This window comes from Lissotriton vulgaris, chromosome 5, assembly GCF_964263255.1.
Source record: "Lissotriton vulgaris chromosome 5, aLisVul1.2, whole genome shotgun sequence".
In the NCBI taxonomy this organism is placed as follows: Eukaryota; Metazoa; Chordata; class Amphibia; order Caudata; family Salamandridae; genus Lissotriton; species Lissotriton vulgaris.
This window is the reverse complement of record NC_141693.1, coordinates 1,028,222,277-1,028,241,178: the sequence shown is the minus strand read 5'-3', so window position 1 is coordinate 1,028,241,178 and position 18,902 is coordinate 1,028,222,277. Positions and strand designations below refer to the sequence as shown.

The 18,902-nt window shown below is 43.3% G+C and overlaps 1 protein-coding gene across 1 annotated transcript in view; it reads right to left on the bottom strand.

Annotated features, from left to right (window-relative positions):
* Nucleotides 1-18,902, bottom strand: part of LOC147711933 (zona pellucida sperm-binding protein 2-like) — a 299,118-nt gene that overhangs the window by 120,893 nt on the left and 159,323 nt on the right. Inside the window, exons 11-13 of the mRNA XM_086920260.1 lie at nucleotides 5,063-5,238; nucleotides 4,894-4,985; nucleotides 4,621-4,751 (exon numbers count right to left, since the gene is read on the bottom strand). Coding sequence (XP_086776386.1) covers nucleotides 4,621-4,751; nucleotides 4,894-4,985; nucleotides 5,063-5,238 — 399 coding nt within the window. The remainder of the gene's footprint in view (nucleotides 1-4,620; nucleotides 4,752-4,893; nucleotides 4,986-5,062; nucleotides 5,239-18,902) is intronic.

Below are 18,902 nucleotides of genomic sequence, written 5' to 3'. Positions count from 1 at the left end.
AGATTAGTCAAGTGGGGGCCGGAGAAAAAAGGGGGGTCCCAAAACGTGTTTTCCCCATGTTATTTTCCATAGGGCGATTAGACACGGCTACAGCCCAAACGGCTGAATGGAATTACAAGAAATTTGGCAAAATGGTAGAGTATGATTCGCAGATCACCCTTTTGTTTAAATGGTGTAAATCCCTCCAGTAGTTGAGAAAATCGAATTTGAAAAAATGTATATATCTATAAGCCTGCACCGTGCGCGTACAGTGCGAGCACCTTCCTGTGCATGCTGATTGTCTGCCACTGTCGGTCAACACTCCAAAACAGAAATTGATGGCAGCCATCTTGTGCTCGGTAGACTGAGTCACAAGAAAGCAGAAAAACAGACGTGTAGAACATAAAGGGGGCAGGGTAGAAACACCCTGACCCCATTGGCCTGCCCAGGTGGTCCCACAAGGACCCCCAAGGCCAAATTTTTTTTAAACCCGTTTTTTCAAATTACTCCCCAGGAGGACAAAATCGCGGGGGCATAGTGATAAAGTGTGGGGGGGCCCCAATCCCCCCCTACACTGCCCCGGGGACCGCCGCCCCCGGGGAAAAGCAATGCAGACCCTTGCGCATAATGGAGGCTCATGGTGGGCTAGCTGGCCCCTAGAGACCCCAGTATGCAAGGGAAATTAATCCTCCCAATTTAAAATACAGGGCGTGTTTGCACAGTTTAACTTGGGGAATTAATTCATGTTCAACACAGAGTTCCCCTAAAGGGAACTAGTCCAACAGGTATCTCCAGTAAGCGTCATGGAGCTGCGCTGCAGTGTGTTGTAAAAAGGGGGTGTGCCCTCTGAACACCTGCCTGCAAAAATGTAGTAAATCAGTATAAAAAAAAATGTAATACATTTAAAAATTGTTATTTAAAAAACCTTCGAAATTCACTCAAATAACTATAAGTTTTAGGGGTGTTCTAGTTAGCTGGACATTTCACTCATACTAAACCATTGAAATTGCTCATATATAGTTAGTTGTACTAACTATATTTCGCGCACCAGCAATCCACTGCTGTCACATATTACATCATTAATGACATGGTCAGTGACATCACTGATGACATCACTGATCATCTCAAAGGACATCACTGATTACATCATTCACGTGACAATCACATACACCTTTTTATACACTAGTAAAATCTTTCACTCTTTGTAAAATACAGAGTATCATATTTGATTCCATTGACCCAGCAATACAAGTATCTAAAAACCCACTCAATGATTCCTAGATGTATACACACATCTAATCACTTACCTGTAGATTCACTCATACATGCGGTCAATGAAAAATAGAACACTACCAAAAATACTGATACACCTACATCGACATTACACACCAGCACACAACCTATTCACATATGAAGTTATCCTACTCACGTATGCAAACAATGGATCATACTTACATACTTACTTAGCTCCACACTTACAATCTAAATGAATAGATGAAGTGGTGTTTGTGTAAGTCACTTTGTGTATTATAATTCATTATTACAAGTAGACAGTTACCCATACAGTCACTCACACAATCATTGAGTCTTATGTATACTTATTTATATACAACTGACACATACACTGCCTTTTATTTTTGTAGTTTGTTGGACATGTACCATTGAGAAATATAGTTGCTCATCACCACACCCATAAAGATATTCACTCACCCAAACAACTGTTAGAACATGTAGTTTTAACATCATATCTACTGAATCAACTATTCGCACATCTTTGGGCAGTCCCACACTGCCCACCGAACCACACATACATTCACTCTCCCATACAAATACTCAGTTAACTAATCAATAACTAATATAGACTTTCACATATCTAGTAACCAACTAGAGAACCCGTTTACACAATAACTGACAAAGTGATAGATATTCATGCAGTTTAATCACTATCCACTATAGTTAGTGAGACACTATAAATTGGTAAAGTAAACAGTCAATTACACTGCTACTAAATCCTCCATCCAAATATTTATTTTTATATATCCACTCATTCTTCAATGCAAATTGCTATATATATAATGCATATTTAAATAACGAAGCAAACCACATTCAATGGATGATGTCATCAGTGATGTTTTTTGAGATATCAGTGATGTCACTGACCAGGTCATGAATGATGTAATATGTGACATCAGTAGTGGATGGCGGGTGCGCGAAATATAGTTAGTACAACTAACTATATATGATCAATTTCAATGGTTTTATATGAGTGAAATGTCCAGCTAACTATAACACCCCTAAAACTTAGTTTTTTGAGTGAATTTCAAAGGTTTTTTAAAATGCTAATTCCTAACTATATAAGGCCTGAAACCTACGTTTTTTTCAGTAAAATATATATATAATATATATATATATATATATATATATATATATATATATATATATATATATATATATATATACACACACACATATATATATGCACACATACAGGTTAGTAAACTTGCGTCCCTTAAATATAGTAATTTAAATAAATCTAATTGTTTACAATAACAAATAAAAAGTTATATTTAATATTTATAGGCACAAATGAATTGTATATAGGCATTTCTCTACATGGACCTCAATACAGTAGTGGGATTTGTCCACTCAAGGATAGTAAAATATATTCTACCATTCTTTGCATTTGCCACCATGCTCAAGACACACAACAAAGTTCATATAGGGGATTGCAGTCTGCTTTCTGCATGTGTGCTACTTGCCAAAAAAGTGCTTCAGCATCCCATCGGGGGTAACAAGCGCTATATAAATGCAAACCTTTTCCCTTCAATCCCTCCGCTATCCTTCTCAATCCAACTAACTGACTAATCTCCACCACTCAAATTTACTTTCATATTTACCTATACTAATTCTCCACTAATCCCTATGGGTCGCGGAGTAGCATGCTACTCGCCGTAAAAACGCTTTGGCGCCTTATCAGGGGTAGTAAGCACTATTTATTTTATTTAAAGTTTTAGCGTATATAGCGTTTTAGCGTATATAGCGTATATAGCGTGTATAGCAGGAACATGACCCGAGTGAGAGAGAGAGAGATAGAGAAGTAGGGCAATATACATCAAGAGCAAATCAGATAAAAATAAATAAAAAAATAGTCATTTATAGGCAGTAGGAGCATAGCATTAAGATCAGCGCATTGTTTGTTAGAGGAGTTTGTTCAGTAGTAGAGAGTGGACTTCCTTTTTGAAGGCAAGGGTAGAAGGAATTAGTCTGGTTTCCACTGGAAGGGAGTTCCAGATTCTCTGTGCTAAGCCAGCGAGTGAGCAATTGTAGATTTTAAGCTTCTTAAAATTTCTTTGGGTTGGGCAGCAAAGTGCCTGAATTCTTTGTGGACCTGGAGCCACCAGATAGCTCATAAATGCAATTACAATACAATATGTAGTATGGCAGTGGGCTATACAAAATATAGCATAAACAAATGCCAAGGCTGGGGAGCTCACTGGTACCAGACTATCTAGTACACCCTTAAAACAAAAAAGTTAATGCTATGTAAATGTTCCATGTAACATTTCCACGCATCGGCCTCAAAGCCTCAATTGACACACCAAAAATAGGCAAAAGAAAGAAGGAGTAAAAACCAACTCCCTAAAGGTGCGAAGTCTGAGATTCTATTGCTATACCAGGGACAGATCCAAGATAGACTGGTTCCAGACTTTTTATACCTACCAATTTTGGGGGGGGGGGGGAGGTTTTTCTTTGCATGTATTCTGTTAACTTAGGACCTTATATGGGTAAAGCAAGATCAGCAAATGGTAATGTATACGTTACAAGAGGCTTAGCATAATTGTAGTGTACCAACCATGCTTTAATCGCTAATGTTCTACATTGGGATATTTCTTAGTCCATAGACAAACAAAAGAAACATTTCAACAAAAAAGGTCCAATTCTATAGCCTTCTCCAGTTTCACCAACATCCAGTAATAGAAGATCCACTCTTGAATTGTACATTTATGGCTTAAAATACCTTAATTTACATGAGTCCGGAATTGAGAAACGTATTCCAGGCAGATACTTATGGATTACAGTTGCAGATTTCTCCACCACAAGTGCAGAGATCTGCTGTGGTAAATCACCATGCAAGGGCTGGTAAGTGAGCATTTTAAGGCTCCAGAAGTTTGTGAACACCCACAAAAGTATGGCATGAACATTCACACTTAGTCAGCCATTTGCCATAGAGTAAATTTAAGATTTACACCAGACAAAGGCTAAAATAATTTGTCCCAAGATAACAAGGAATAACTGGTTCACACCAAGTTTTTGTGGGGGAGGAGGCGGAAGAATTTTCGCAACCGGAAAAAATGATGTTCCTGCAGAAGAAAACGAAAAATGTGCTTTTACACATCAGACTCCATTCACACCTGGAAACCGGCACCTTGCACTGCTTTAAGTTTGCTACTGAGAATTGATCCAAATTAAGTAGTAGAGATCCAAATCACAAATACTAAGGCAGATTTTTTGACTATGTTCCAGACTATTTTTCAGGCATTCTTTTGCAGTGGCAGAATTTCCAGCCATTTAAAAATCATGTTTTGTTAGCAACACTTCAACATCTAGGACAGGACAAACAATCAATATAAGAAGTCTTACCTGGGAAAAGATTCAAGATCAAAGAGATTGGCCCATCACTTCTAGCAAGAGATACTGGAGGCTCCTTAGTCAAGACAGCTGCTCTCACCACAACTTCAGCATTTTCATTATAAAGGCACCTTACAGTCAGCCTGCATAGAGAGTAGGCATACTTAAATATTTGAGAACTGGATCCACATTACACAAATCCAAATGTCTTTCGAACTTCGAAAATTTGGAACCGAATTTGCAGTTAAAGAATAAATTAGTAGGCATACCGACAAAAGTGCTCACCTAAACTCACTTTCTCTTGCTATTATGCTTTTTCGGAGATCTACCCAGAGTGCACGCACTTCATTTTCATAAACAATATTGTTCCCATCATACTGCAAGACAACAAACAAAAACTGAGTAAATTACAAGACTTAAAAGCACAAGACCTATGCCACAAAATACCACTTACCCTTATTGTGGTGCCACAGCCATCTAAAGGGATGTGAAAGGTGACTTTGCCACTGGATTTATAGTACGGAAGACAAGCTGCATCTCTGACTCGAACAGTACTTAGATTCAGTTTCGGAACGGTTCTGGTTGCAAGAACTTCAACATCCATGAAACCATCTGCATTACAGACTGCAACTGAAATAGAATAATTTCAAAATGAAATGCACTTTTCCTGTTAGTGAAGGAAAGTTTAGATTTTATTAAAGACAGAGGTTGGCATAATGCTTTTTCTTGCTTTATTTCTATAGCAGCAAAAATGCATATAAAAAAACGACACCTTCGTATGATGCTGGTCTAAAGAAACCAATGGGAAACAAGTTGCAGTAGACCAACAAATATACAGTAAACCTTTCCAGCCTGAGCAATAAGTCAGCTTTTCTAGCTCGAGAGGTCAATCAAACTGTATGAACCAGTGGTATTAAGTACAGAAAAGGCAAACAATAGGATAAACATCCTGAAAAATATTTTTTTTAAATGCCTTGACGAAACACGGAGTCCTCGGGTTTCTTCAACATGGAGAAAGTAAAGATTGAAGATGAAGCCATGAATGATTGACCTGCAATTTATCCGCATAATCAGGCAACTTCCTAAGAAGCCCAAGTGGTTTGAGAAAGCGGCACTGAAATATGAAGTTCTATGTTTTTAATAGAATCTACACATTTAAGTTAACAGCTAGGAAAATCTTCATATTAGGACAAGTTGGGGGTTCCTCGTGTGCTTGTTCAAAGTATAACAATCACAAAAATGAGAAGTAGGCGTACAACAAAATGATTGAACCGTTACACCAGTAAGCAAAAAAAAAGTAGGTCCTCTAATCTTGGACTAGCTCAGAAAGCTTTATGTGCCTGGCTGTCCCAGTGAAGTGAGCCCCAAAGGCAGAAATATCAATGAGACCTGAACTTGATGGAGCAAGGATTTGCACGTTACGCGACTTGCTTGTATTCATGAACCTCGAATAACACTAACGTCATAATCAACCTGTTTGTCTTATTATTATTGCACTTTTACACTACACGAGGGTGTCCCAGTGATGCTTGCCTATGTGTTTACTAATCCTAACTACGCTTGCATATAAAATGGTCGCTGCTTTGCGGGATTCTAGTCTGCGCATGCGTCGGTCATACCCATGTGATGTGATGCGCTCGCAGTTCTGGAGGGAACTTGTCGCTCATGCGCAGTACTGCTAAAGATGGCTGCTTTGTTTCTCACATGCTCTTCGCTTGCACTGCTGCTTCAGCCCAGCTGTTTCGTTCTGCTTAACTCCTAATGCTATAGTTATTATAAAGTAAGGGATGTAGTATAGCCAATCATGGTATACAGTGTATTCATTTTTTCTCGTGTTTCAAAATTGTTTTCGCTTACTTTTCATGTAACATTCTTCGGGGGCCTGGGAGAGAGGTGCTACTCCATCTTGGAAGCCCGTGTGGTACCAATCACATGATGGGGACAAGAGTCATACAGCAGTGGAACCCAGCCAGCTGGCTGCCCAAGCTAAAATGCTCATGGGAACCTGAACTGCGCCCCAGCGCGAAGATAGTAAACCTGTACCTGCATCTGTTACATTGTTGTGTTGTACTGTGTGCTCTATTGTTTTCTTAAACTCACATGCCATGGGAACTGGAATGTAGAGGGTGGGTTCAAATATTGAAAATTATGAGAATGTCTTAAATCCGGAGGTACAATGACCTAACCATCTCCCGTGTCCAATCAGAAGTTGGAGATCCTTACACTTGCAACATTGGTGGGGGGTACCCTGACCCAAAAACAGTATAACTAGCTTAGGTTTAGCTGAAGAAATTGTCTGACTTGTCCGAATAGCTGACCTGTCACTGACCCAACGAACTCTATAGGCGATTGATGCAGAGAGCTGCGGAGCACTCTGTCCGTAATTTCCACAAACTCAGTCTGAGTTTGGAAACCTTAAGTGCTGGCGAAGCACTTTGCTGGGTGATTCGAGAACCCAATCGAGGTTATTGGCAGATTCTTTGCAGAGAGGGAGTAGCGCAGCCGTTGCATCCGAAGCTGCAGGTGTTGGTCTTACCCTTTGGTGAGCCCAGTCCTGATCCAAATCCTGGGGTTATCCTGTCTTGACTGTCCAGGAGCTGTACCTGCTCGCCTACTGGCATCCTAAGTCCTTGAGGGTCCCTTCCCGCCTTTCCCAACTGACCCGTGGCCAGGGTTAGTCTCCATCCTGTTCTAGGTAAATTTATTCTGTGTGGATGTTTGTCCATCTAAATCTTTCTCTCTCTCCCATTTCTTAAATAAAGCAAACTTGCCTATGTCAATTTCTCTGTCATTTGACTCTCACGTAAAGTATTTTACTAGCATGTTCCATTTCTTCTCCCTACCTATAGTCAAATACTGAACTGTTGAAATATATAGTATGTTCCATTCTTACCCTCCCTATAGAAAATAAGCACTTGTTGGTATAGAGACTCATGAGTTTTGTTTTCCTCTTAACTGTCAGGAATGTTTTGAAAGCTTACGTTGATTAGTATGTTTCTTGTCTTTACCCGCCTTTAGTAACGTTATGAAAGTCTGATGGACTAAAGTAGCATGTTCCTTATTTTCCCTCCCTTTATTCTTCGATTTATAGATGATTCTTACTTTGATTCATAGCTACATTATATTTCTGATCTTAGATATTGATAGTCTAATCTGTGTAAATTTCATTCTCATGGCATATGACGACTAACTTTAATGAGATAAAGGTGTTGAAAATCTCTTGCGTTTGTGGTTATTACAAGAATACAAATAAATTCAAATGTACATGGTATTTGTGTTTTCTACTTAATCCATACAGCTAGCTCCTGATCCATTGTGATCTTAGGTACCAGTTTGAGGATTGGTAAGTCAGGTACACGGAAATAAATATAAAGGAACAAGGATTACTGATAGCGGTGTGTAGGTTACCTGATTAATGAAATATAGTGATAAACACGTTATGGGCCCAGGAGTGCATATTTGGTAAAGTAAGATCGGGTGGCCTGCGCGCTCTATCAAACTATCTAACCCAATAAGGTAACATTGGATAGGAAACCGGTTGGAAGGGTTTTCTAAAACAAATTATTGGTTAAGGGGAAAGAAGATTTGCTTACATAGGCAGTAAGTTTGTAAATCTTTAGTGAAGAGCATTTGCAGTTTCAATTGATTTGGGAAATATGGATGGAAAAGAGCTTAAACCTATTGTGGTTATCCTAGTGACAATGAAATTCATCTATTGGGTCCTTCTATTTGAATGTGTTCAGCTGATGTTGCCAATGTATTAACAGTTCCATAAGACTTTTTATGAATTGACAGAGACTCTGGAAAATGGACTAAAAATTATGTCCGCTAAAATGAGATCTGTTTACCTTCCCACACACCAGCTAACCTATACTGCCCACAGTGATTGGTAAACTTTAGAAGTACTCTGGGCCCAAGATGTTCAAAAGCATTCTGCAGCTTCTGATGGAATACCCGGGATTTACTAGGTCACCCCGAAAATTTCCAAGCTGACATTGAATTGTGGATGAGATTGTGACTATCTTTGGGGTTGCATAATAGACCAGGAAAGGATTGGATTAACTAGGAATGTCTGACAACCGTTCCAGTAGGTGGGAGCTAGACTCGAGAATGCCACAAGGTTGCAACAAGAAACACAACTGCTTGTTGACAACACGTCTGGGCAAGATCCCAGAATATCATTAAAAAGGAGGGTAATTCTTAATTTATGGCTAAATCCTGGAGAAAGGTGTTCATCGGTGTAGTTAATCGATCCATACTCCAAACCGTAGAAGAGAGATGGGAGTTTAGATGAGAATGAACAGCCCCACAGTGAGGGATCCCATCAAGAAGAAAGTCTGGACTATTGCAGGATGAAGATGGAAGTCACTGGAGTCAGATGTCTGGAATACCAATCTGTTACAGAATAGAGACCCCTGGAAGATATTCTGCTTGTATGAAATGTTGCGTGGATGACAGATTCGCAAAAACCTTTAGCAAGTTCTGCTAGTGGCTTGGATTTTGCACCCCCTACATAATTCTCCGACCGCTGCTCATTTGTCTTTCCTTAACCCCTTTGATGCTGATGACGAGCTCAGCTCGTCATCAGCCACGGGGGGCGTGTGCGGATGACGAGCTGAGCTCGTTCTCTAACGCGGCTTTTAGAAAAAAGCAGTGTAGCGCGAAAATAACCGCCGCAGCGATGCGGTTAATAGAGCAGCATGTTCAACTCTCTGACAAAGGTTTGATTTTTAAAAAGAACAGCCACGTATCTAAACAATTTATGTGCACAGATGACTCCTGTTGAGACTATGTAACTGAAGACCACCACATTTTGGCCCTTTCCTGTAAATCCTTCGAGGGGAAGTAAACACAGCCCCCCCCATTCCGGGCTCTTAGTGATCTAATCATTGAAGTTCTAGAAACACTTCCTAATCCAAGGACACCGAATGAGAAATGAAGAGGGCTTGGAAAGACTAGTTTAAATGATGCTGATAAACGACTCGCTATTCCAGCTAATGACCTAAAGGAAATCGGTAACTTATGAAGCACTATGCAAATATTCTGAATGGCTCCAACTTTTGAATGTTGAATTTGTAGAATTGACTACGAGCAATCCTAAGAAATCTGTTGTATTGCATGGAACTATAGATCACAACTGAGAGCGCAAAAATTGTTAGAAATTGTAGGGGTGCATCATATTCACAAGTAACCTGCACCCGCATATATAGAGGTTTATAATCATGTTTGAAATTGACACGGAGCAATGAAACCATGTACCCGAATTTACATAGCTGTAACGTAACGCGTTTCCTTTGAAACATTAATGTCATGTTAACTTAGAAATGTATTGTAATACTAATTCAGTTAAAGGATGCTCAAATAGGCATTGATGTATTTGAATGCTTGTTTAGACATTTATTATTGTATTCATGTAACATAGAAGTGTTTAGTTAGAAAATGTATTCTTTCTGCTATAATGATGTAGGCCTAATGAACGAAAAATGTTTTGCCAATGTTAGGGGGTGACATCTCGAAACGTGCAGAGGCCCAGGTGGGGAGGAAGGCCGTGTAGGCCAAACTAGGAAGGTTTCTCATCACATTAAATCATGGAAATACTTTTCCTGGAAGGTTGTTTTAGAGAAATTAATTGCAAGTAGCATGGGGTTGCGAATAGATTTATATGCTTTCTTTTGCAGGTGCAAGGTTAACTAGAGATAGGAGAGAAGGGCCCATTGTATATGAGCGTTAGGATGTTAGTTCTAGACATGGAGGAGTGGCTGCGGAATTTTAGGGAAGCAACTTCAAGAGGAGACTACTCTGGGACCCAAGGCCATTTTTCAACGAACAAGGAAGAAGATGTCGTAACGAAGATACTTTGAAAATTGATGCTTAGAGGGGGGGCGTCCCTCGGGGCGTGTCACCCTCATTGTGGATTTTGTATTAGGGACAGCACCCCGGTAGGAGAGGAGAGCAGGAGCGCACAAGGGCGAAGAAAGATGCTGGGTAGGCAGAGAGAGAGTCTTACTATGCGTGATGAGTTCATAGGCCAAGTCCGAACGAAGTGAGTGAACTTCTTTGGAAGTCACCACGGCTGACACCTTTGTTAGGAGAGAATCTGGTTGTAGGAATGTCACTTAGTATAGAGTAGGGACAGATTATTTGGATGTATTTCTTCTTTTCTTCCATGCCTACCAAGACCCAGATTATAGCAATTCTTGCAAGCCTAGTGGTCTTGGAAATCATACTGGTGTTGATTCTTAGTAGACAGACTTTTTCGTAGGATTATGTTTGTATTAGTACCTGTATATTTACTGAACCTTTTACTGAGGTGTTTATATACACAACTGCTTTTGGCTTTATAATAAATCCTTAAACGTGACTTTTTGTCAGTGGTTCTTTGGGGAAAGCAATGAAGATGTTTTAACCTGAGGGTATGATGTCAAGATAGATTGCCTTCTACACTCTATGACAGGTAAAAAGGTCTAGTCGACCTGTGGCGGGATTCTAGAAATATTAGTTTGATTCTAGAGAAAATTCCCACCTTTCCAGTTGGTAGCAGAGTAGGATTATTTATCTTCTGGAGTGAAGGTAATCCAGATAGGCTAAGATTTCCCCAAGGCCCATAGAGATCTGGAGATGTGCATCCATAGAGCAGCGGAAAAAGGATGGCGATCCACGGAAGATGGAGTGACGGTGCGGCAGAAAGCAGCAGGTCGTAAGAGTGTGAGTATAAAAAGGGTCATGCGTGTTAGATTGCGGTGTGTACTATGTTGCTGAATTGTGTTGTCTAGCGGAGTTGAGTGCCTGTAGTGTGAAAGGAGAACAGGTTGTGAGCGCGCGCAACCGGTGAAAATCTTAGACTCAAGGAGAGTTTAAGTGGTTCGGGTGTATCGAACACCTACAGTAATTGTCGACCATTGAAAGGGGATCATGAGGTACCATTGAAAGCCCGCAGGACCGAGATAGGGGGAATGAATGTGTGAGTAACGGACGCTGGTCGGAAGTTACCGCATGTATGAAACCTATCAGAGAGGCGATTGTTTGGTCATTAAGCGGACAGACATTTGCCAGTCGGTGACAATTACAGTCAGACTGTGGACGTACAGTCAGAGAAGTGGTTGCTTGGTCGGAAGTGATCATTTCAAATTGTATGATTGGGACGCATGCATGACCGAGAGACGAGCAGAGAAAGGAGGGGAACTGCTGCGAAACGGAGGCGATTGTCGTCAGAAAGAGCCGCGCTGGGATAGGACGGTAGGAGTGAAGCCGCGCTGGGATTGGTGGATCGTCATTGTACAAGTAAAACAAGCGTAGTAAACAAGGAATGGTTGTGGATTTCATCATGAAATGTCTAAAAGGTTTGCGAAGTTGTTTTTCGGGAGAAAAGAGGTTAGAACCTCGGGGTGGGGGGAAGAGGCTCCACCCGAGGATACGCCAGCACATTACATGTCTACTAATGTTGGGTTACATACTATATTGTGGCTTGAGAACTGGTACAAGATGACTGAAGAGAACGAGGAATTCACTTTCCCTAGGTACGGGACATTCAGGTTAGAGGTGTTGTACCAACTGAAAGCGATCAGGTCTTCTTTGCGACCCTTGCCTAGGCCAACACAGTTCGAAGCATTGAACGCATGGATCAGGGCAGCCCACGAGAAAAACAGGGATAGGAGACAGGAAAGAGTGAATAGATCAGTCAGGGCGGTACAGGACGCGAGGTGGGATGCACTGGCCAAGAGGTGGAGAGTGCAGACCATAGAGGGAGACAGGTTGTACCCACTGCTGGTCAATGAAAGGGAGGTGCAGAAAAAGAATACAGAGGATGATGACAGTGAAACAGAAGACAGTCTGATAGAGAGGCTGCTGTCAGACAGACCACCTCCATATAATCCAGAAATAGAAGGGACCTCACCACCACCAACAGGAAGAGAGACATCGGCAGTGGACGGTGGAGTCCTAAGAGAGAGCGACTTGGGCCCGGTAGGGAACAGGGCTGGCTCGGTGGAAGGTGAGGGGGTACCTCAACGGACCCCAGAAGCGAGAGTAGTGGGAAGATTCACTGTACAGCAGGTACACTGAAGAGGGGGCCAGTGCTCAGAGGCTGCCGGATGCCCTTACGGTACCTGTTATCATAGGTCCCATAGTATCAGTATACAATCCAGAACAGACTCAAGGTGAGAGTCTGCCACAATCAGATAGAGAAAGGAACGATAGCGAAAATAGAATTAATGTGGCGGACGACTGGAACCAATGGTCTAGACCTGTAGAAAGGAGCACTCCTCTGGCAGCATCTGCAGATTCCTCTAGGGAACATGGGGGTTTAAGAGGACCGATTAATTTGAGAGGACCACGGCCCCGGTCGATTAGAGAACTGAGGCCAGATTTGAGGACTTGGGAGACAATCACGGATACCCAGAGTGACAGGACAAGAGACGATGGTAGACATTGGGGTTCAGAGAATAGAGAGATATCCCATTGCAGGTCTAATGAAAGCAGACAGGAAGGGGACCGCGGGAGTGAGGAAAATAGCGGTACGTTTACCCCTGGAGCTGAAGAAAGAAGACAAGAGTGGAATTGTGAAAGATGGGAGAGAGGAAGTGTTCCCCATAACACCCCTGAGGAAGACAGACGAGCGAGTCAGGAATGTAAAGGGAAGGACCCGAACGAAACCTCTAGTCAAGGCACATTGAGAGCGGTGATAAAGGCAAGGAGAATAGATGTGCTAAGACTGAAGTCAGAGGTAGGAGGGATAGTGGAAGGTACAATACCCTTGGAGAGAATAGAACTTTACGAACCAGATGAATTGCTTTTCGTAGCGAAGGATGTTACTCGTCGAGCTAGGGCAGCTCACGAGAAACTAACGGAATTAGCGAACAAATATTCAGTGGATCTGACCAGGACAAAGGCGTTACAGGGTGGCCATAGGCTGCAGTATACAGATCAGGATCTAGACGAGAAGAGAGTGATCGGATTGAAAACCCACATCAGAGAACTAGTAGTGGGTATCCGAACATGGATACAATTGGATAAGTGGGAGGAAAGGTGGTCCAAAAAGAAGAGTGTTAGGCGGAGGACTATAGAGACTTCTCCAGGAACAGGACTTATGCATGCGGAAGCTTACCCTTTGAGGGAAGTAGCTTATGGAGGATATGTGCATGTACCTTGGAGTAGGGGAGATTTGGCTGCCTTTACGAACACTTTTCCAAAGTTGAGAGAAAGCCCAGTAGAATGGTACAAGCAAGTAGAGAGGTTTGTCAAAATTTCAAAGGTACAATGGGTTGATCTGAACACACTGTTTGACATTGTGGTTACGGGAGATCTGTGGGTAGCATGCAAGGTTAGTGTTCAGTGGCCCACAGAGGAGCCAGAAAGAGGCACTCACGAATGGACCTTCACCAAGAGTAATGATAAAGTACGAGCAAGTGATTACGTGGTTGAAAACCAAGGTGCCACCACAAGACATAGATTGGGTGAAAATAGATCGAACTAGACGAACCAAAAGAGACAGTTCATGAATACTATGAGAGACTGTTAGATATTCAAGCAGTGCAGTGGCCTGGATGTGATGGGTCCAAAGGACATGGGACAGTTTGTGTCCAAGTTTGTTTTGGGACTGAGGCCCGAGATCTGTCTAATGATACAGCAACATTTGATCTGTTGGCAGAACAAACCTCTAGACGAGATCCTGAGGTATGCCAGGTACTGCAGTGATGATAGACTAAGACTAAGAAGCTCAAGGATAAGCTGATGTTAGTCCAAATGCAACCGGGAGGACAGGGTCAGTCTGGAAATGGGACATTGAGGAGAAGATAGAGTAGTCAGAAAAGGGACGGCGAGGATGGCCAGAGGCCAAGGGTAGATCTGGCGACTCTGAAAAAGACAACAAGGTGCCATCAGTGTCACGAGATCGGGCACTGGAGGCATGAGTGTCCCCATAATCCAGAAAATCAGGTACAAGAGGAAGAAGAGGAGAGTCAGGCTCCCCAAGCTCCGAGATCAACAGTGGTCAAGCTCAAGGTGGCAAAAGGGGGGACTTCCGCTCCTAGGGCTCCCGTTCCCCAGCCACCGAAGATCGGAGCAGGGAACAAGATATATCAACAGATGCCTCTTCTGATAGACGGAGACTAGTATTATGCCTTTAACCCAGTGACGGGAAGGTGTCTGGATGGAGAGGAAGAGTGTAACTTAGGGGCAGCACTGGAGGTAGATCAGAGAGGACCCTTTGTAGAGGCGGATGTAGCTGGACACCCCACTACCTTTCTGGTGGACACGGGTGCAACTCGTTCTACTGTACGGTCCGCAGTGGTCCCTAACTAGCCTCTTTCCGGACAAACCATCCAAGTAGTGGGAGTAGCAAATAGGAAAATGACGGATCCATCGACTGAACCAGTTCCAGTAAAAATAGGAAACTTCAGGGACAATCATCAATTTGTGGTATGTGATTCTAGTCCCGTGTGTCTGTTAGGAAGAGACCTGTTGTGTAAGCTTAATTGTACCATCTATTGCACACCCAAGGGAGTGGAGTTAGAGACGAATGAGGATGATGCTACCTTTAAGGTTGCAAACACCCGTCTGTGCATAGAATTGTATCCTGCACTAACCGTGGAGGAACTCCCCTGGGATTTGAGAGAGACAGTTAGACAGGAAGTTTGGGATTTTACAGGAGAAGAGATTGGACTGATCAAAGGTGTAGAGTCAGTTAGGATACAAGTGAGAACTAATGCAGAATTTCCAAGAACACCCCAGTACAAGCTGACTCCAGAAACGATTGCGGGAATAAAACCTGTGATCGAATCCATGATTAGACAGGGAATCCTAAAAGAGATAATAGGCAGTCCGTGTAACTCTCCGATCATGGGCTTACAGAAGCCTAGTGGGAAGTTCAGGATTGTGCAGGATTTACGAAAAGTGAACAACATTGTCGTTCCATGCTGTCCAGTGGTACCGAATCCATCAGTAATATAGTTTCAAATTCCAGCACAGGCTGAATGGTTCACAGTGATTGACCTATGTCAGGCATTTTTCTGAATACCGTTACATGAGGAGAGCCAATTTCTTTTCGCTTTTAAGCTGGAAAACCGTGTTTTAACATGGTGTCGTATCCCACAGGGGTATACAGAAAGTCCATCGATCTTTAATCAGATATTGAAGAGAAATCTTGAAAGTCTAGTACTGCCCCAGAACTCAGTTCTCGTACAGTACATAGACGACCTCCTTGTTGCGTCAGAGACAGAAGATGCCTGTAGAATAGACACCATCGCTTTATTGAACCATCTGGCAGAGAATGGTCACAAGGTATCTCCCAGCAAGCTACAATACTGTCTTCCAGAATTACAGTATTTGGGACACAGAATAGAGAAGGGAATAAGGAAAGTGTCCCCAGACAGAATAGAGGCAATAATGAAAATGATGGTGCCTACCACACAAAGAGGTTAGAATGTTGCTGGGAATGGTTGGCTACTGTCGCCAGTGGATTGCAAATTTCTCACTAAAAGCGAAGCCCATACAGAAATTGACGCTCAAGGACGTGAGTGATCCGGTACCATGGGACACAGACTGCATGATGGCTTTCCTTTCGTTGAGAGAGGACTTCTATCGTGCTCCGGCTCTGGGAATGCCTGATTACACCAAATTGTTTTCATTGTTCTGTAGCGAGCGAGAGGGCTGCGCGTTAGCAGTTTTGACCCAAGATCACGGAGGCGCCCGTAGACCAGTTGCATATTTCTCGGCTACCTTAGACCCAGTAGCCGCAGCGTTGCCCGGATGTCTCAAATTCGTTGCTGCAACAGGTGTCAGCATTGAGCGATGCGAGAGCATTGTGATGGGGCATCCATTGGTGGTACACCTTCCACATTCAGTAGAATTGTTAACAACAAGGACCAAAACGCAGCACCTGACTAACAGGCTCACACGATACGAACAGGTTATACTCACTGCAGAGAATGTGACCCTAAAGAGGTGCTCAGTTTTGAACCCTGCTACATTGATGCCATTGCCAAATGTCTTAGATGATGATTGTGAAGACCATGACTGCTTCGAGGTGACTGAACTGTGCACCAAACCGAGACCAGACATTATCGATGAGCCGTTAGAAGACCCTGATGAAATTCTCTTTGTGGATGGCTCATGTATAAGACAATGCTGGACAGTTAAGGGCGGCTTTTGCCATTTGCACGATTCATGGAATAATCGAAGCTCCCTGTTTAGAAGGAGTACACTCCGCTCAGGTGGCAGAGATAGTTGCGTTGACGCGTGCCTGTTTGGCAGCCAACAAAATTCGAGTCACCATATACACCAACAAACGATATGGGTTTGGTGTGGTTCACGACTTCGGTCAGTTATGGTCTCAAAGGGGTTACATGACATCATCAGGGTCCCCCCATCAGGAATGGAGAATTTGTCAGGTTACTGCTGGAGGCTCTGCAGGGCCCAGCAGAAATTGCAGTGGTGAAATGTGCCGCACACGGCAAAGGCGCTGATTTTGTGTCCATGGGAAACAGATCTGCGGATGAGGTGGCACGTTATTGTGCCGAACAGGCTTACTCCTTCACCAACCAGGTTGTCGAGGGAATACACAGAGGGACCGAGCTAAACATGGTACTCGAAGTGGCAGATACTTGGGATGAATTGAGGAAGATGCATGAACAAGCGTCAGACTTTGAGAAAAGAGTGTGGGTGACTTCTGGCTGTACAAAAGGGGATTTGGACCTGTGGATTTCGGCAGATGGGAGAGCTGTGTTGCCAAATGAATTAGTGAGCCCGATGGCTCGACAGATACATGGCTCTGTGCATTTGGGAAGAGATGCAATGATACGAGTGTTCAGGCAGACTTGGTATAATCCTAAATTCAGAACGGCTGCAGAAGCGGCTGCAGAAGCGGTGTGTCAGAGGTGTGTTACGTGTCAACAGATGAATGTTGGGAATAGGACACCAGTTACGTTAAGTCATGTGGGGAGGTCTGGAGGGCCTTTCAATAGAATGCAACTGGATTTCATAGAGATGCCGAAGTGTAATAGTCTCAGGTATGTCTTGGTAATTGTATGCGTGTTCTCCAGATGGGTCGAGGCATATCCCACTCGTAGGTGCGATACACTCACAGTAGCCAAATTATTGTTGAGGGAATTAGTACCTAGATTCGGGGTCCCGACCTCTTTGGAATCGGACAGAGGGACACATTTCAACAGTGAAGTTGTGAAGATGTTCTGCTCTGCACTGAACATTGATCAGAGACTGCATTGTAGCTATCGGCCAGAGGCTTCTGGCATAGTGGAGCAGATAAATGGGACACTCAAAGCACGAATGGCCAAAGTGTGTTCATCCACGTCCCTGAAATGGCCAGATGCTTTACCGTTGGTGTTAATGAGCATGCGTAGTACACCAGACAGGAGAACAGGACTTTCACCTCATGAGGTGCTGATGGGAAGAGCTATGAGATTGCCTTCCGTTCCCTCAGCGGCCTTGCTGAATATCAGATGATCTGATTCTTGATTACTGCAAGGGACTATCTGACGTCATCCATTCTGTGTCCCTTCAGGTGCAGATGGCCGAAATCCCGACTTCTGGAGACCTTTGTCACGACCTGTGTCCTGGAGACTGGGTTCTAGTGCGGAAGCACATGAGGAAGAGTTGCCTGGACGTCCGCTGGCGAGGGCCATTCCAAGTCATCTTGGTGATTAACACTGCTGTGAAGTGCGGGGGACTGCCAAATTGGATACATGCTTCGCACACCCGAAGAATCCCAGCGCCCCTGGAAGAAACCGCTCCTCTCGTTGAAGAAAATCCAGCAGTGGAGGAAGATCCACTAGAGGGGACCAGCCAAGCTGTGGGGGTGTCTGAAGAAGCTGGTAACTCATCTGACCGAGCCCAGGGAGATCACGACGGCAGTGACACTGAATCTGCCTCTGAATGGGAAAGCTGCTGTGAAGGTGATCTCAACCTTGAGAAGGCTGAAGGTATTGATGAGCAGGTTGTGCCGAAGAGGAGCAGAGGAGTGAAAGGCACAGAGTCAAGTTGGCCTGAAAGGCGGAGAAAGCTGAATGTGAGGCTGACCGCTGAAAGATCTTGCACCTGTATCTGAAGAATCAGACCCGGAAGGAGAAAGCCAAGAGTCAGAGGAAAAGGGTCCGAGGAGATCGAGGAGGGTGAGAGTACCTTGCAGAAGATACGCCACTCCGGAGTGGACCTACCCTTTGACAAATGCCAGGTGTACTGAGATCCGGGAGGGTGAGGTCGGTGCTTGTGACCGATACGACTCCGAATGTTAAGTTGGAAGTGATATTGTTGGTACCCGGACTGGAAATTGAAGGTTTACT